Source organism: Macrotis lagotis, chromosome 1 (assembly GCF_037893015.1).
Source record: "Macrotis lagotis isolate mMagLag1 chromosome 1, bilby.v1.9.chrom.fasta, whole genome shotgun sequence".
In the NCBI taxonomy this organism is placed as follows: Eukaryota; Metazoa; Chordata; class Mammalia; order Peramelemorphia; family Peramelidae; genus Macrotis; species Macrotis lagotis.
In genome coordinates this window covers 339334607-339355249 of record NC_133658.1, presented here as the reverse complement: position 1 = coordinate 339355249, position 20643 = coordinate 339334607, and the positions used below count along the sequence as shown (strand labels likewise).

At 35.9% G+C, this 20643-nt stretch overlaps 1 protein-coding gene across 2 annotated transcripts in view; it reads left to right on the top strand.

Annotated features, from left to right (window-relative positions):
* PAPPA (pappalysin 1) overlaps window positions 1-20643 on the top strand; it is a 277647-nt gene that overhangs the window by 29063 nt on the left and 227941 nt on the right. For both annotated transcript variants that reach the window (XM_074211738.1, XM_074211739.1), the window contains exon 2: window positions 8368-9436. In XM_074211738.1, the coding sequence (XP_074067839.1) occupies window positions 8368-9436 (1069 nt within the window). The remainder of the gene's footprint in view (window positions 1-8367; window positions 9437-20643) is intronic.

Sequence of the window (20643 nt, the reverse complement as noted above, 5' to 3'; positions counted from 1 at the left end):
TCCAATGGCATTGGTCTTCCTTCTTTGTACAAGACACTCCTGCATTTGCTCTGATTTTGAGTATTCTCCCTCCTAATCTGTATCTCCTGGTTTCCCAGACTTCCTTTCACTCCAATCTGATAATCAATCTTCTACAGGGAGCCTTTCACAATTTCTATTAATTCTAATCCCTTCTTTCTTTTAATTACTTCCTTTTTTATCCTATATATTACTTGTTAATATTTATTTGTTTATTTCCCCCACTAGAATGTGAGGCCTGGGACAATTCTGGTTCCTTTCTTTAAATCACCATTGATTATCACAGTGCCTGCCTATTACATAGCAGACATTTCAGAAATGCCTATTGACTGACTCTTAAACATTATTTATTCTTTTTATCCATTAAACTTTGAGTGCTGATCCTGCTTAATGCTTTGGTCTGGGTGCAGGTAGAAAAATGCAAAGATAAAAAAAAGATATAGCCTCTACCATGTAGCTATGTAGGTGCTTACAATCTAGTAGGGTGCTAAGAGATGAGTATAGATGGACTTAGTATAAATTAGAACATGGTAAATGCATAAGGAGTTGAGAGTGCTTTGTAAGTGAGTAATCAGTTTCCACCAGTACCATCAAGGAACAGATTCTTCATGTATTTGAGTAAAGTTGAGGAGGGTAAGCTGAAGAGGGTAAGGAGATCCTTCTAATTATAGGAAAGTGAGCAAAGGACTGGAATTTGGAAATCGCAAGACAACTTTTGGGGACTATTAATAATCTAGTTTTGTGGGAACACTGAGTATATTATGGAACATAGTGTGAGATGGAGTGACAAGCTGATTTATAGCTATACCCTGATTATGGGGGGGAATGAACATTAGTCAAAGACATGTCTTTTTATTCTTAAATAAGAAAATTATCATCAAGATCATTATCATCATCATTGGCATCTCCTACATTTGGATAGCATTTGACAGTAAACTAGACTATATCTAATTGTCATCACTGTTTCTCTGCCTCTTCCAATCTTAGAGGTTCATTGGATAAGAGAATACCATAATTATGCTAGGCCCTCCCTCAATATTTCTTAGGCTCATGAATTCATAGAATGTTAATATTAAAAGGGATTTTAGGAAAACATTTTGTTCAAATCTCTTATTTTAGAGGGTGAAAACAAAAACAACTTTGTTCCAGAGGGTTGAAGTGCCTTGCTTGACTAAAGCAACACAGGCCTCTGAGAAAGATTCAGATAGATCTAAAACTTAGGTCTTCAGATTTCCTCAGCTCTTTTACATTGCATGCAAACATAATGGAAATATAATTACCTTTCACATATTGAGCTCTTAATAAATGTTTGCTGAGTTGAATTCAGTGTCCAGGAAGGACATTTTCTGTGATCTTTCCAAGTTTATTTTGTTCTACCACTTTAAAAAAAACCCAATAATGTTATTTTTGTTGTTATTTTGCTCAATTAGCTTTTGGAGGAAACTTTCTCCATTTTTCTGATTCCTGATGGTCTTGTGGTTGTCCTCATGTACCCTGGCTCTGAGGTTTTCATCTTTCTACTCTATACTTCTGGTGTTGTATCTGTATTAGTGGGTAGAAAGGAGCTAAAAATAGATATCCAACTCATGGGAAAACAATCAAGACTTTTCTACTTGAAGACAATTTATGGGGCCACAACATTATGGTGTGGAAAGAGGATTGGAATGAGGATCAGGAGAGTTGATATCTTTAAGTTAATCTTAATATGCATGTATTTAAGTTTTCAATTATTTTTGGTTCTACTATAATAAGCTAGTGATCTTCCATATCTCTGAAATGACTTAACATTTCTCTAGGTATAAAAGAAAGGTAATTATTACATAAATTCTAGTAATCTCATAGACATTTACAAAAGACAGAGAATGCTATAATGGAATACACCCTGAAGTTTCAAATTCCAAAATTTGTCATTTATTATCTTTTTGATTTTATACAACTTGGGTCCTATTTCCCCATCTGTAAAATGGAAGAGTTGGTATAGATCAGAGGTTTTTAATTCCTTTTAATAGATTTCTTTGACAGTCAGGTGAAACTTATGAACCTCTTTTCAGAATACTGTATTTTAACCCATAAAATATATTCAGAAAATTATAAAGAAAATCAATTATTTTGAAATATATAATCTTAAATATTTTAAAAGAAAAATAAAAAAGTGAATGGACTCCAGGTTAAGAATCTTTGGAATAGATTTCTTTTTAGGTTTTGGTAAGGTAGTGGTTTTAAGTGGCTTGCCCAAGGTCACATAGCTAGATAATATTAAGTGTCTGAAGTCAGATTTGAACTCAGGTGAGCACCTGATAGAGCTATCCACTGTACCACCTAGCCTCCACTTTGGAATAGATTTTAATAAAATTGATATTTATAGCCCTTTAAGTGTCATAATGTAAATTATAAACAATTATCTTCTATACCCCAGTTATCATTTAATACCACTGAGGCCCTGAGAGGTTCCATAAATGACCCATTGCCATGGAACAAGTATGTAGCAGAAATAGGATCTGAAACCAAGTTTTTCTGACATTCTAGGTCCATGTTCTGTCTACTACCATATGCTACAAGGTCCCTTCTTTCCCTATATCCCATGATTCTATGACCTTGGACTTCACTACTTGCTTCAAGAGCTTGAACAAAGTCACATCCTCTCTGGGTCTCATTTTCCTTTACATAAAATGAAGGGATTTGAATAAATGGAGGCCAAGGTCTATAAAATGCTAAGATTCTATTAGACTTCACAGTTGATATGGATTTATGCTAATAATATGCAAATCACATGCAGAATTACGTGTGGCCCTCCAGCTTGGTACATCTGGATATGGCCTCCCAGGGAAAATCCTTTGGGATTGTTCTGCCTAGGCTAATACTAGGAAGCACTACTCCCTCATCATGATCTCTATTCTTCTTCCCCCATTCCCATCTGTTGGAGGGTCTCTCTTTATGCCCCAGAGTACATAGTTTTGTTTGAAGTATTGTTAGGTGTGAAACAGGAGAAGAAAAAAGTAGTTCTACCTATTAAAGAATACACATGGCAATATGAATTTTTGAGAGGAAATTACTTTACAGAGAAATAAACAAATTCCATAACCCTGGCCCTGAACTTCCCAGTTTGCAATCTTCTGTCTCCTTTCCCAGGTAAATATTTTCCAGAGAATTTCTGGGAACATTGTCTCAAACATCTCTTGTCTTCTAAGATGTTTTTGTTTTTTGACTCCCCTTAGAATCCCACACGTTTGCCTATCTCCTATTCTTCTGGGTCTGTTCCTTGCCTTTTCCTTTTGACCTCCATCTTGGGTTCTTGGGATCCTCTCCTTTTCTGTCTTCTATTTGAATAGAGGCACACTCAGATCAAAAGCTGGTCTTAGAAAGGTTCTGAACTGAGGGCGCCCTACAGATGTATAAACATTTTACCTTCCTAACCCCTAGGATCTCCCTTCCAAAGGCAACAGGAAAAGGGGGGGGGGGGGACTAAGAGCCCCTGTCAAAATAAAAGGGGGGTTGGGTATAGTCTGTTTCAAAAATTTTCAATTTTCCCATTAGAGGTGACTTTCCTTCTTCTTTGAGTGGGTGGGTGGGGGATGGGGAAAGGAGAAGGAGGGGTCAGGGCAGGGAGGTGGGAAAGAAAATACAATGAGCCCTCTGGTAACCTTTGCTCTTGTTGATACTAGACGAGACCACACTGTTAATGAGTGATCGTTAGCAGATGGCTGTTAAGCAACTTGGTCAGAATCAGAAGTGAGGGCTGGGACCCTGGGAGGTGTGAGGGAGAGATGAGGCCTTAATATTTTGTCTCCTAATGTCGAGTAAGCTGACAAAGATTTATGATTTCCAAGTGGGCTCCTTTGGTGGGAGTTTGTGAAGGTTTTCCTGTTTTTGGCAAACTGTCTCATGAGCTGTAATATGGGCACCATATTTTTCTTATGTTCTTGCATATCTCAATTTCTTTTCCCTTACCTTTGTGCTACAAATCACAGACTATCAAGCACAAGGGGATAGAGTAATTATCTTTTGGCTTCCTATGTTCTTCCAGTTCTAATTCTAGAGATAGGATTAGCACCTTTCATCTACATGTTCCTTTGTTTCCTATATACCAATTCTTTTAATATTCTTTATATTTTGAGGCAACTAGATGGTGCAGTGGATAGAGCACCAGCCCAGGAGTCAGGAGTACCTGAGTTCAAATCTGGTCTCAGATACTTAATAATTATCTAGCTGTGTGGCCTTGGGCAAGCCACTTAACCCCATTGCCTTGTAACCCCCCCCCCCCCCCAAACAGTCTTTATATTTCTTGTTATTCTGATAATTTCTCCTTCTGCTGGCTCCTTCCTCTTCTCACTGAAATATTTAGATTTTTCCTATTCTTAAAAATAATACATAATGGCACCCTCTCAAGATGTCATCTCTTTCCATTCCCTATTAGTAGTCAAAGATGACCACTTTCATATCTTCCTTTTCTCCTTGATCATCAGTCCCTTGCAATCTGGTCTCCAATCCTGCCATTCTACAAAATCACCAGTCACCTCTCAACTGCCAGCTCTAAGGACCTTTTTTTCATTTTATATATATATATATATACATATATATATGTATATATATATATATAATATACATATATATAATATATATATGTCATATATGTCAATATTAGTATTAGACTTTGTTGACTACTTCCTCTTTTTTAATACTCTCCCTTCCCTTGGCTTATTGTACTCTCCTGCTTTTTCTCCTACCATTAAGAGTAATTCTTCATCTCTTGAAACGTTTCATCTTTTTCTTCCCTCCTAAATATAATCCCTAGGTTTATACCTTCAGAGCTAGAAGGCTTCTGAAACTATCCATTTGAATTTATTTGTTTTAAATTTGAGGAAATTGAGGTCCAGTTAAGTGACTTGACTAAGGTCACACAAGAAGCTCCTCCATGAAGAGACAGTCTATACTCAGATCTCTTTTCTGTCATCCTTCTTCATCTATAAAATGAATTAGAGAAGGAAACAACCACTCCAGTATCTTTGCCAAGAAAATCCAAAATGGAGTCCCAAAAAGTCAGACACTACTGAAAATGACAGAAAAACAAAACGTGCGTGTGGGTAGTAGGCAGTTAGAAAGATTGTGTTTGCAATTTCATTGGTATGATGAACTCTTCTGAAGAAGTTCACTTTATTAATGCAAATAGTAAATCTCTTTAGCTTCTGGTCTTTAGAGAGTTGTCTGGGTAGGTGAGAGCTTAAGTGCTTTCTCTAGAGTTTGACAGAAACAATATTTGTCAGAGATATGACTTGCTCTCAGGCTAGCTCCCTTTCTACTATAGCATACTTTCTTTCACACACATATACACACAAACACACACACAACACACACAAGAAAGGCATTATAGTATAGGGAATAACTCTGACACTAAGGCCTCTGTATGTGTGTGTGTGTGTGAAATGTGTACATGCACACATTCAGCATTTTTGAATGTATCTAGTACTGAACTTGCCTGAAATCTAGGTTCACAATGTTACTTGTTTACAGAATATTTAAACCTGGATATAATATTGATATTTCATACTTGACATAGCCCAAACTGAATTTGTTTTCTTCTTCTCTTTACCTCCTCCCCACACCTAATGATGTTGCCAATATTCTTTCAGCTCCTTCCCCCCAACCCAAACCTCTAAGTACCTTTGATTCTTATTTCCAATGTCCAGTCAGTTCCCATTTCATGTCAATTTTGCCTTGGCAGTTTCTTTTGCATATCCATCTCATCTTTTCCATTCACATAGCCACTAACTTAGTTCAGTTCCTTATTACTCTCCCCTAGATTACTCTTTTCCCCATTCTGCATCTTTTCTCCACTGTTGAACTCATCCTTCATAAAACTGTTAAATTAATCTTACTAATAGACAAGTATGATTGTATCACTTCTTTATTCAAAACTGTTTGGAAGCTTTCCATTTCATGTGTGAAAAAATATATTCTTTAGTTCAACATTTAAGGTTTTTCCATGATCTAGACACTCTTCTACCCTTCACACTTTTCATCTTTATGCCCTCTATTTTTCTTTTTTTTGGGGGGGGGAGGGGATTTTTGCAAGACAATGGGGTTAAGTGACTTGTCCAAAGTCACAAAACTAGGTAATTATTAAATGATTGAGGTCACATTTGAACTCAGTTACTCCTCACTCCAGAACTGGTATTCTATTCACTTTACCACCTAGCTGTCCCTGTGCCCTCTAATTTTCTAACCAAATTAGACAAGCAGGTTTTCCCAGGTCATGGCCTGTAGTCTCCTTCCTCTATGCATTACATAAGTTCTCTCACTCTCTCTCTCTTGCTTGAAAGGTACTTCCTCTGCATTTCTGACACATTAAGCAAATTCACTTACTGCACGATATAGGTGAAGTGACATTTCTACCATGAAAATTTCTGAAATGCTACCAGATGAAAGTGATCACTCTCTTCTCCAATTTTCCTATAGTGCGTTGCCTAGTCAATACTTTGTTCTTATCATAGTTTACTGTATTTCATTTTTTATTTGTTGACAGTTCATATAGCACCTGTCATGTTATCAGTTCACTGAGAGTAGAAATTATGTTTTTTTAAATTTTTATAGTTCTAGGGCCTTGCACATATAATAGTGGAAATTAATGCTTGCTTAATTATGTTCATTGTGAATACAGAGTAAGAAAAATGAGATATGATTATGAAAATGATATCCAATTATTCTTCAGCAAATATTTCTTAAATATTATGTGCAATATATTTTTCTAGGTCAGGATACGATAATTAGTGAAACATAGGTTCTACCCTCAGGTAGTTTATAATCTAATAGGAGATTTAAACTACTTGTAGGGATAAATATCATGAAAATTAGGATAGGATTAGTGTCCAAAATGAATATAAAATACCTTGAGATTAGTTTAGTGAATTGGATTTCAGGATCTAATGGATACTGGTCAGCAAAAAGCTTCTAAACTGAGACATTCCCTGTTATAAAAAGAAAGAATAGCTATGTTCATACTTTGTGTAAGACCTTTAGTTCAACGTCTGAGTAAAGACTGTAAGGATATTCTCAATTTATTATGCTGGACATTCTCCATGGGCATCCTATTAGCACTAATGGAAAATGTGCAGCTGAAGTTATGATGGTGGAAATCAATCTTGAGCCTGAAGTAGAAATTGTCTAAAAGGGTATATTGCACTCATTTTTATCTCCCTTTTCTTTCCTTTCTCTTTCTGGCTCATATATTATTGTCCAGTGACCATTCTAGTGACTTCAGATCTCAAAATTACAAGGAGCCTTAAGGGTTATTTAGTCTAGTTATTGCTATTGTTGGCCTTTGTTCTCCAAAAGGACCAATGACATCATGAGGGTAATGTTTTGACTTGAAAGTGAATGGGATTTAAGTGAGTTTAAGACAGGCAATGTCCTCTAGTGGGGTCAAACTCAAATAGAAATGCCTCCCTATGGGCAGCCTATTGGCTTAGAAAAGCATAAATTAATATTACCTATATTGTGTTGTATTTTTACTTACTTTGTTAAACATTTCCTAATTACATTTTGATTTAGTTCTCTGTACTCTTGGTCTGGTTATTTTACCTGTCACAATTTTGACATATACTTGACTAGTCCAATTCCTACTTGAAGATCTATAATTATTATGGATTGGGTTGGCCTGGATGTCCTTCCATTCTGAGATTCTAAAGCTAAAATATTCCTTTAAGTAGAGAGCTTTATAGACCTTCCTTCTCCCCTTAGAGTTCATTGAATGTTTTGTTTTACAAATAAGTATTTATAGAATTCAGTGTATTATAGTTAATTTTCTTTGTCTTATCACTATACTAGACTGTAAGTTCTATGAAGGAAGCAATTGTTTGTTATTTAAACTATATTTTACTATACCTAGCATAGTCTTCTATATTTAATCTGCTGAATATATGAAAGTCTAAATGTATGAGTTCCATTTGCTGAATGCATAGAAGACCACATTCTTTTCAAGGCAAGGCATATTTCTCCATTAGGACAGACAGGGCAGTTAGGGCAGGAATGAACAAAAGAATAGATCTAGAGATAAAAGTTATTTCCTGAAGTTTATTCTGGTAGACCAAGAGTAAAGTGGAAACCTGTGGATAAAAATGATACAAATACAAAGAATGACTTTCTTTTATAGTGAATATCACATCTAGTCTGGCTCTGACCAGGAAGCAAGAGTCACATCTTTTTTGCATGACTGGAGCACATGACCCCTAATTCTCCTAACTATTGCAGAAGCTTAATTGCTAAGATAGATGTTCAAAAGGTGGGCATGGTGGGGAAGCAATTATATGTTTTATTATGTTTATTTATTCATATTTCTTTTTTGGGGACACCTAGGACTATATGACAAATGTTCTTACACCTCTCGTGACCGAGGATGGACCTTGGGAATTCACACCATCAGTGACCAGGGCAGTAGAGATCCCCGTTATTTCTTCTCCATGAAGACAGACCGGGCTCGGAAGGTGACCACCATCAATGCTCATCGAAGCTACCTCCCTAATCAATGGGTGCACCTTGCTGCCACATATGATGGGCGATTGATGAAGCTCTATGTGAATGGTGCCCAAGTTGCAATGGGTAGTGGACAAGTAGGTGGAATCTTTAGCCCTTTGACACAGAAGTGTAAAGTGCTCATGCTGGGTGGGAATGCCCTAAATCATAATTATCGGGGTTACATTGAGCATTTCAGTCTTTGGAAGACAGCTCGATCTCAAAAGGAGATCTTATTGGACATGGGGTGGGCAAATCATGGACTAGGCACTGGACTACCTCAGCTTGTTATTCAAGAAAATTTAGAGAACATGAAAAGCATGTGGTCTTCTATGAAAGATGGAAGCAGCCCCCAAATTGAATTCAGCTACCACCATGGTTTACTGCTTGATACTAGTCTGGAACCCCCTTTGTGTGGACAGACGCTCTGTGACAATGTAGAAGTGATTGCCAGTTACAACCAACTCCCTAGTTTCCGCCGTCCCAAATTGGTGCGTTATCGGGTGGTGAACATTTATGATGACAACCATGAGAATCCAACAGTCAGTCAACAACAGATTGACTTCCAGCACCAGCAACTGACAGAGGCCTTTGAACGCTATAATATCTTATGGCAGATGGAAGTGCTGGAAGTTAGGAATTCATCCCTGCGCCATCGTCTCATCCTCGCCAATTGTGATATCAGCAAGATTGGAGATGAGAACTGTGATCCTGAGTGCAACCATACTCTGACAGGTTATGATGGAGGGGACTGCCGGCACCTCCGACACTCAACATTCAACAAGAAGAAGCAGAATGGCATATGTGATATGGATTGTAACTATGAGAAATACAACTTTGATGGCGGGGAGTGTTGCAATCCTGAGATTACTGATGTCACCAAGACATGTTTTGATCCAGATTCTCCTTACAGGTAGGCATATTATTAAGCAAAAATCTCATGCAAATAATATCCAAAGTTGTTAGTGGAGAAATCACACTTCTGCAGAGGAAAAAACTGAGGTACAGAGAAATTATGTGAATTTTCCAAAGTCCCAAAGTTAGGTAGTGACAGAGATAAAAGTAGGAGTTGGGTCTGACTCCCAAGTTCACTGTCCTTACTCTTCATGCTGACTCCTGACTCTATGCATGAGGAGAGACTGGGGAAAGGAGTGCTCAACTTAATAACTGACTGAGTTTCCTCTATGGACTGTACAATCAAACTAGAAACCCAGAACCAAAACTGTAGTGAAACTGGTCTAGGCTCACTTCAGGGAATGTCCTTCAACCCTGAGGGTTGGAGATCCCTAGTCAACAAGAACCAGTTGTTCTGAATTTGTCTGGTTAAAACTGAACTGTTGCTTTCCATTTAACACTCATGGTACTGGACTTGCTGATGTTTTCAGCATGTTTGCTGGTCTTTTTATTTTTTCGGGTTTTTTTGCTGACTCTTCTTTTAAAAAGCACTGGCCTGGGGCAGCTATAGCACATGCCCTGGAGTCAGTAGTACCTGAGTTCAAATCCAGCCTCAGACACTTAATAATTACCTAGCTGTGTGGCCTTGGGCAAGACACTTAATCCCATTTCCTTATTAAAAAAAAAAAGTCAAAAAAAAAAAAAGCACTGGCCTCCTGAGTACAAACACAGTATCTATGGGGAAAGGGATGCTGGCTGGGGGAGTGGTGGCCTGGGAATTATAGCATTCTGAGAGTCAGAAAATAGAGGAACTCCTCTGTTTGACACATAGTCTTGAACTTTCAAATATGGAATTTTAGAACTTGAAGAAACATGGCACTTCCCTTGTTTGGTCTTCTGTTTCCTCTTATGCCAAACAAATAGCTTGGCTTAGGAGGTCTTTATTGACCCTTTCAAATCCAAAATTTCATGATTCGGTGGTTCTAGGTTAGGGACAAAGAATGAATGAAAGAGTAGTTTAGCTCCTAGAATAGTCTCTTGGAGCCAATTACACTCCCTCTCCATCTCCCTCCTCTTTCCATGGCAAGGATTCTCAACCAGTGTTTATCATAGACCCCTTTGGGCCAATTCTCATATAACAGTTTTTTAAATAATTGAAAGAAATACTAAGTTTCAGCTAGGGGTTAGTGGGGGAAAAAGTATTTACTTATTTTTATGTGTGTACTTATATTTACATATTAGTATTTATATATATATATATATATATATATATATATATATATATATATATATATATATATATATTTGCTTACCAAATTTATGGTACCTCTGAAATCTATCCATATATCCTTTGGGGAGTCTGGACCTTAAAATAAGAATACCTATTATAAGAGAAACTGTAATGAGGTCCATTAATCAATAATAATTTTTTAATGCCTTAGTATTATGTCTAATTTTAGGCAAGGGACTGAAAATGAAGTAGTTTGATGATTCCTTTTTTCAAAGAGTTTGCAGTCTTTTGGGGGAGGAAAATAGTAAAAAGTATAGGTCAGTATTTAATTTGTTGATAAATCATGTCACAAATTTTAAATTCTTTAGCAGAGAGAGGAACTAATTAGGGAAGGACTAGTTAGGGAAGGTACACTAGCAAATGTTGGGTTTCAAATGGTCCTGGAAGAATGGCAAAGGAATAACAGCAGCAACAACAATAACAACAACAACAATAGAACTTATGTAACATTTTAAGGTTGCAAAGCACTTAACATAATCAATGTCATTTGATCCTCACAACAATCCTATGAATTCAGTGATACTATGGCTCTAATTTTGTAACTAGGGATAAGAGGATTCTATAGTGGGAGGGCACTATTTTACCTGAGGGAAAAATAAGAATGAAGTTACAAATGGAAGACAGAATCACCTTAGGTTCTTAAATCAGAGAAAAATTTTGTACAAAAGTTATGTGAAATCAATTCATTTTACCTCTCTTGTTTGTCCTTTTTTTTCAGTGAGGTAATTGGACTAGACTGGATAACCTTTGAGGTTCCTTCTAGTTCCAACGGTTTATACTCTAACATTCCATTTTCTCAAGTGCCTCCAAAAATGTAGTATTTAACCTAAGTTGATCTTATGGCTCTAAAATGCAATGTTCTGGTTTCTCTTCCTGCCCTAATAGTTTGTGTCCTAGAGTTCCTTTAACTGTTAACATTTTATGATTTGATTAGTGCTCCTAGAATGGTTTAAGAAGCAAAATTTATATTTTTTAAACTGTCAGGCAAATTAATTCCAACTCTGTATTCATTTTAAGAGTAGGAACCTAGTATGTGCAGATTATACTTGAAAAAGTCCACAGTTTGTGCTCAAACCATCTCTTGTTTCCTGATTCTTTGGACTGTTATTGTCTAGAATCTCTGACTACAACCACGTGCCAGTGTTTTGAACGAGCACCAGAGATGCAAGTTCTTTTGGCAGAGAAAGCAATACACACTGGATTAAACCAACCAAACAAAGACCTTTCTTTGAAAATACCTAAGAATCGCTGTGCTCAGCCATAATGGTTCAAACCACATCGGCTCCTGTGGACAAAGGGAAGCCTGTGGAAACCTGTGTGTTAAAAAGAAGGGAAGGGTTTTACTCAGGTGATAGTGGGGTTTAAGTTCTGTTTGGGGATATGAGCTTTCTTTGCTTTGAAGTCTCTTAACTTCTTTCTACTCCCGTGCTGTGTTAGTCATGTTCTTTCCTGCCTAGCACCATTTGTCTCCTTAAGGGAGTTTTCCATGACATGCATTCTATGTTGTGTCCCTGTAAAAGGTTGCAGAATATATGTATAGTGTGTGAGGAAAAAGGGACAAGTCACTCTCCCAGGACTCCAGGCAACTTTGTGAGGGAAGGTGCTGAGTTTCATTCTTCACCAGGTCATTTTTATAATAATGAAATAATTAAGAGGAAGGATGGAAGGAAGGGTGAAAAGGACAGGAGGAAGGAAAGAATGAAGGAAGCAAAGAATGATAGATGGAAGGAACTAAAAAAAGGGGTTCAAGGAAGGAAGAACTGAAAGGTGGTAGGAAGGAAGGAATAAAAAGAGGGAGGGAGGAAGGGAGGGGGAGATGAACTTGTTATCTAGAGATCTAAATTCAAACTTTGCCTGTTTGTATTTAGGGTTCTTAAGCAGATAACTTTACTCAATCTCCTTAACTATGAAATCAGAAATAATAGAATTATATTGCCTACCTCAGAACATTGTTATTTTGTATATCTTAAAGTTTTTATGAAGTTGAATTATTTAAGAAAATCTAATATATTAACAATGGAACTTATGAAACTGATCAACTAGTGGGATGATGGCTTGATTTACAAAACATCTTCAATGAACAATGTGTTCCCATGATACACTGAAGACAGAATTCAATTTGCTCTTAAATGGCAGGAAAAGAAGGAAAAAAAAATCCCTAAATTCAATGCTTAACTTTTTTTTGGGAAAAATGAAACCCTCTATAGTACCTTTTGGCTAGGTCAGCATCTATGTATAATTTCTCTATTATTAGATGGGTCTGAAATCTTTGTCTCTCCATAGAAATGCCATAAAGTGGAGATGAAAGGTATTTCTAATAACTGCCATTTGAGTTGGTACATTTAAGATTTTCAAAGCACTTAGCATATTATTTGATCCTCAGAACAACATTATAAGGTCAGACCTGTGGTTTCATCCCTCCAATTTTTCACTTGAGGCCTAAAAATTTGGATGACTTATCCAAAGTTGAACTAATAAGGTTGACTAGAAAGTAACAAAGTCAAGACCCAGACTCAGGTTCTCTGACTTGGGATCTCATGATTTCTCCACTACACCATGTGTTCTTTTCTAAACCATGGTACCTCATGTTCTCCTGGATTGATATTGTAGGCCAATATAGTTACTCACCGATTTCTTTAGCCAAAATAGGAGTCAGCAACATCAAACTGAGTGTTGAAAACCTTCAAGAATAATAGAATATTATAGCTAGAAGAAATTTAGAACATAGTGAAGTCCTTCAGACGTCATCTAGTCTCGGATATAACTTCTACATTTCTTCTACAAAATACCCCAAAGACCGATTAGCTGGCTTTAAAAGTCTCCAAGTGAGGAAAATACTCACAATCAAATTATGTTTGCTTTTAGGTAGTATGTTTAGATTATAAAATGTTTATATGTAGTAGTTTATTTGTTCTTCCCAACAGTTTTGGTAGTTACTCCAGAAATTCCCTTCTCACAAAAGAAGAAACTGAAGTTTGGCTAGAATGATGAAATGATTGCATAATTATACATATCACTAATAAGTGTGAAGGGTGAGATTTGAACTTGGTTCTCTAATAACTGAATACATTAGTATTCTATATCTACTATAACATGCTGCCTTTTTAGCAGCATATTAGAGGTTAAAGGGACAATTTAAAATTTATCTGAGCCAATCAACTCCTTTTACAGACATGTAACTAAAGGCCAGGAAAGATTGCCTAAATTGTCCAATATGTAATATGTGTGTGTGTGTGTGTGTGTGTGTGTGTGTGTGTGTGTGTGTGTACACACACTTGGAAATAGATATAGATCTGGGGCTAAAATCCAGATCCCTTGATTCCATGTCTGGTGCTTTTCTACATCATCCATAGCACAGTACCTTGCACATAGTTAAAGGGTCTGTTGAATTAAATTTAATTTGTGTTACATTCATATGACCTCCATTGGTTTTTCTGCTGACAGCAGCTGTAGGAAGCTGTTGGCAACTATTACTACCTTTGTGGTATTCACTCTTCCCTTACAATTAATTTATTACCATCTCCAAATCTGGATAATTCAAAATCATGTCAAAAAAAGGAATAGTAGAGTACATGAGGATATTAACTTAGAGAAAGAAAAAAATGACCAGTTGAATTAGCAATAGAGTGCTAAGTATTTTGCTGGACCCCAATGTTATATTAAGTCAGTTCATTTGAAGAGTTATCACAACTAAGTCAACTTTTTGGGGGTAGTTCTGAGTACCATTAAAGCCAGTGGTTCCAAGGCCATTTCCAGTCATCCTGATCTATATTTGGCCACTGAAACCATATGACTCCAGAGGAGAAAATGGGGCTGGTGACTTTTTGCACCGTCCTCCTCACTTAAATCCAATTTACTTGCAAGTCATGTTTCCACCTCCCTCATGTCATGGTCCTCTTCAGGAATAAAACAAAACAAAACAAAACAAGGACCAATGGACAGCAGTGAGAGAGAAGCAGAATTGGACTTAGTGTAATAAAGAATTGTCCAAACATTAGAGATATTCAAAAACCGAGCTACATGACAAAGTAATTAAATTTCTAATCCTGATAGTGACCCTAGACCAGCCTAGATGACTGCTTGTTGGCAAAATTCCAGAGGTATTTCTATAATATACTCTTGAGGTGTTGCAGAATTATAGTGAACCAGGAAATAAGATAGTTCTCTCAATTCTGAGATTCCGTGATCCCTTGTTTCATGATTTTTGCTGATTATTTCCTACCTTTCATTTCAACTACTTGGTGACTTTAATAAGAAGCATATGTGGTCTTTAAGGTTTACAAAACATTTTCTTCCCAATTACCCTGTAATATATAGAGAACTAATATTATTATTTCTATTTTTTCGAAAACTAAAGCTCATAGATTTTAAATAGTATTGTTGGTTGTCACAAAACCCAAAGGCATTGGAATTAGAGCATGAAACCAGATTTTCTAGTGCTTTCCTCTCTAACAGGTGACTTCTCTTTCATAGCTTACCCTTATATTTTTGGTGTACACTGAGTATACTTGCATTAATAATGTCCATTTTACAGAAGAGAAAAGTAAAGTTTAGAGAGAAATACTGTTTTGTCTATACTCATAGCTAGTGATGAGGAGATTACAAGTAGAATCTGGAAAATGTGCCAAAGAGTGACATTTGAGGAGGTGTTCCTGCAAAGAGGATGGAAGTGTCCAGATTCAATTTGACACAAAAATTGATGGGGAACAGTTAATAGCTGGCAAAGACTAGGAAAGGTTGAAATTTGCAGTTCACATGGTAACAGTCAAGTTTGCTTCTTGAAAGCATATATTCAGAGAGTTCAGACCACTGTAGAAATGCAGACTTGACAGAAGTATGGAATTCTGAATTGTCAAAGGATTTAAGGAATGAGTATAAGTAAAGCAGAGGACACTCTGCATGAGATAGTTTTTAAAAAAATATTTATTTATTTTGAATTTTACAATTTTTCCCCTAATTTCACTTCTCTCCCCCCACCCTCCATAGAAGGCAGTCTGTTAGTCTTTACGTTGTTTCCATGGTGTACATTGATCTAAGTTGAATGTGATGAGAGAGAAATCATATCCTTAAGGAAGAAATATAAAGTATAAGAGAAAGAAAAATTATAAATTGAGATAATGGTTTATTTTTTAAATTAAAGGTAATAGTCTTTGGTCTTTTTTCAAACTCCACAATTCTTTACCTAGATACAGATGGTATTCTCCATTGCAGATTGTGCCTGATTGTTGCACTGATGGAATGAGCAAGTCCATTAAGGTTGATCATCACCCTCATGTTGCTGTTAGAGTATATAATATTCTTCTGGTTCTGTTCATCTCGCTTAGCATCAATTCATCTGCATGAGATTTTGAAAAAGGAAAGCGGGGCAGGAATTGTTAGTACAAACCATCAAGTCTCAGGAAATGCAGAGTGAAGCCTGAAACTCCATCTTGTGTGATGGAATATTGTGGCCAATCCAGGCTGTTTTCTTATGGACAAATCTTCCAAAACATGAATATATATATATATATATATATATATGTATATATATATATATATATATATCCCAACTGAGGAAGAATTGAGGGTTTGGAATTAGGGGGGGAAGTTGAGAGAAAAAACCCACCAAATTCCCGGAATGCTGGTGAAATTTTTCTTTAAAAACAAACAAATGAGCCTTTAAAAAAAACTCTTTTCGAGATAACAGGGATGTTCCACAGAGACCAGGTTATATTTTTTTATTGGTATGATTCAACATTACAAGAAGTTTTGGTGAAAGGGCCAAAAAAAAGATCCTATACAGGTCTGAGATAAAGGTTCTAGATAGGTCCTTTATCTCAGATCTATGGTTCTTAGGATAGTAAGCATAAAAAATTCTTCTCTCCTTCAGCTAAGGTGATCTTTAGTTTACCTTACCCCACTGTTAATTGACTAAGGTGCTTTCTCATCTTGTACTCATTTATCTGGGGACATATAAGTGGCTATCTACAATTGCTAGGATACACAGAATATAATCCTTTGTTTTTGAATGTGATGAGAGAGAAATTTTTATATCTTTAAGGAAGAAAAACAAAGTATAAGAGATAGCAAAATTACATAATAAGATAACTTTAAAAAAAGATGATTATAGCAGTACAGGTGATATGTAATGAAAATATCGAACTACCATATTAGCTAGATAAATTGATGATGAGGATGAGGATGAGGATGATGATGATGATGTTTGTCCTTCATTCTCAAAGAAGACCATGACATCAGGGGAATGATTCCATGACAAGTACAATAATTTGAAGTATGGTGTCAAACTAACAGAAGTCAGGATATTTAGAGGAGAGGAAATTAATAATTTCCATTTTGAGTTTGAAATGCCTACATCATATACAGAAGGTATATGACAGGTATTGGACATGTATTGGACAATATATAATATTAAGGTTCAGTTAAACTTGAGATTTTGTCTGTTTAGTGTTGACAATTGAACTCATGACAATTGATTAACTTCCTATGACATCATATATAGGAAAAGGAAAGAGACCCAGAATCAAGACTGGGGGAACAGTTATTGCAAGGGGAAAGGAAATACATTCAGGAAATAAACCAAGAAGGGGTGGAGTTTCAAATGAAGAAATTAAAACTATAAATAATTATATGAAAAAATGTTCCAAATCATTACTGATTAGAAAAATGCAAATTAAAATAACTACGAGTTATCATCTCATGCCTATCAGATTGGCTAAGATGATAAAAAAGGAAAATGATCAGTGTTGGAGAGGTTGTAGGAGAAATAGGACATTAATGCTTTGATGGTAGAGTTATGCAGTGATTCAACCATTCTGAAGAGCAATATGGAATTATCCCTAAAGTGCAATAAAATTGTTCATACCCTTTGACCCAGCAATTCCAATTCTAGACCTATACCTAGAAGAAATCATTAAAAATGGGAAAAGTCCCACATGTTCCAAAATATTCATAGTAGCTCTTTTTGTAGTGGCAAAGAATTGGAAGTTGAGGGGATGTCCATCAATTGGGGGATGGTTAAATAAGTTATGGTCCACAGATATTATGGAAAACTATTGTTCTATAAGTAAGGATAAATGGTTCCACTTTAGAGAAGCATAGAAAAAATTGCAGTATCTGATGCTGAGTGAAGGGAGCAGAACTAAGAGAACAATATACACATTAACAATAACATTGTGAGATGATCAATCCTGATGGATGCTGCTGCTCTCAGTAGTTCAGAGAACTAGGACAATCATCTTAGACCAGCTATAGACAATGTTATACCCATCCAGTGGAAGAAAAAAGAAAAAAAACCCAAAAAGTCCTTCAGATCTGAGAGAACACTACATTCATTTTAAAAAAAATCTCATGTATTTTCCTTAATCTTAATTCCTCATATCAAAAGTGGTTAACCTGTAAACATGCTTTAACATAATTGTGTAAATACAATATTAACCTGACTGTTCACTGCTGAGGGGAGGGGGATGGGGATGGGATGGGAGGGTGGAAGGAAGTATTGTAATTTAGAAATATACCTAGGCTATGTATTAATGTTAAAAAAACAAACTTTCATAACATGTATTTGGAAAAGTAAAACATAAATAAAAATAAAAAAATAAGGGGTAAAGTAACATGTAGGGAAAAAGGAAGGGTGGTGAAGAAGTGAAGGCAGAGACAGTCTTCCTAAGAATTTATCAGGGAAAGAGAAAGGAAATAAGGAAATGATATTGAAGGAATGCTGGATTAAGTGAGGTATGTTTGTTTATTTTATTTTTTTAAGGTTGGGATAGAGCTGATCATGTCCCTACATGTCAAAGAAATAACCAATAGTATGGAAATATTTAAGGTGGAGGGGTGGTGATGGTGGTAAGGATGAGGGTAATGATGAGGCAAGCTTTTGGGCAAGATTGGAGGAAGTATTGGGATTATGACACAGGAAGTGGTGTTGACTTTGGCAAAGAAAAGGGCAAATTCTTCAAAACTGGGTAGTGAGGATTGAACAAGTAGAAGTTTGAATACTTAGAGAAAAAAGAGGGAGTTTACAGCTAAAGATCTATTTTCTTCATAGAAGGAAAAGCAAAGTAAAAGAGGTCTCTGAGAGTTTAAGGACACACACACACACACACACACACACAGTCAGCCATACGAGAGAGACAGAGAGACTGAGAATTTGAAAATTCTTGAAAGTGGAAAAGAGAGTTCATAGAGAATGAATAAGGGTTACCACAGTGAAAATCCAGTTGAAAGTCTGTAACATGAACTTCTAGTAGGTCCAACTGACATGGTGATACAGTTTTCTCTAAACTAGCAACAATTGGGTACAAGAGAAATCAGATCATTGGTGCTAACGAGATTTGAGGATTGACAAAGGGTGAATGGTGGATAGGCCATGCTTTCATCAGTCTTTTCTTTTGGAATAAAATTTACATGTAGGAAAGAAGATAGTTTTCATTCATGCCAAAAAAAGTCTTTCTCCTTAAATTTTTATAACTGTCATCACATGGAGAAATGAAAGAAGTATTGACCCAATTAGAAATGTTCAACTTCTAAGGGAAGACAAGTAGATTATTTCCCTAATAATCTATATTAAACATGATTTATTTCTCTTTCAAATGGAGATAGACAAAATACTCAGGACATAGTAAGGGAAAATGGAATTAAGTGAGGAATGAACTGAAAACCACATTCTTTTTTTTTGTTTTGATCAAACAAAACTGACAAAACTAAAATTGCAATTGCTGCTTAAAATCACTAACTGCAAGCTCTTTCCATCTTTTGAGAGTGAAGTTTTGTTACTATTTTCCTGAAATTCAATTCTAGAACATGAATTTGAATTTTTTTGTTTGTTTATTTGTTTATCTTTCCTAAGTTCAACAACATTTAAAAACCACAGTTCATTTGGGAACATTCTTTCCTTTCCTTTTCTCAACCTTAAAGGTTCTTTTCAACTCTACTGCATTTTGTAATATTCTGTTTTGAATCTTCTTCCAGCTAAGATATTCTATATTTTATGTTTGAACATTCTTTGACCCTAAGATTCCTTCCAGATCTGACTTTATGCTTTAAAGATGACTGTGATTCTTTTTTTCTCCTCCCTTCATATCTTTTGTATTCTCTTTTGTTAGGGGACATAGGGACAAGGGTATAGAATGGTGATGGAACAATGGTTTGACAATTGCCAATGGTTGTATTTAATCAATTTTCTCCAATAAGGAGTCAAAAGAGGTTCTGTTCTTTGATCTTTGTGAATTTAGATATCTAGAGCAAGGCTGGCTTTTTTGACTACTGGAGTATTTTTATAGTTACAGAGAGAAATAATGATTAAAATTATCCCAAATTATATAGTGTCTCAAGATTTTGTGGGGTGGGTGAGGCAATTGTAGAGAAATAGGGGGGAGGAAGAATTGTGGTGCTGATAAGTTCTATCTTAGAAAAATTATCTGGTCACAATCAAAGATGTATTTGTCTATAGGAAAAAAACAGAAAGGTTGTTTTTCATGTGTTTGTGTGTGTGTGTGTGTGTGTGTGTGTGTGGTTTGTGTATACTTTACTTTCTTTGTGATTTCTGGAAATTTGAATTGAGTAAAAACTGCAAGAAATGAAATAAATCCCAGGAGTAAGGGAAAGGGTCAAATTTGAAAAGGCTTAAGTTAAATCTATCAATTGTTCTCCATCACAGGAAGCATTCTTTTTATCAAAGTAGGTCAATTTTGAATCAATATTATTGATTTCTGGATTATCTGATATTTTAGATTATAGGTGATATGAAGCTATCCTCTTCTATTGCTAAAGCAATCACAATATTGCAGATTGCTAGATTTGGAAAGTCATTAAAATATTATAAAGGTAGAGTTGAAGAGACCTTAGAACTCAAGACTGTTGAGGTTTAGGAAACAGATCACAAAATGGTAGAGTTAAAGGTTTTAGAGAAATTTGGGAAGACTTATATGAACTGA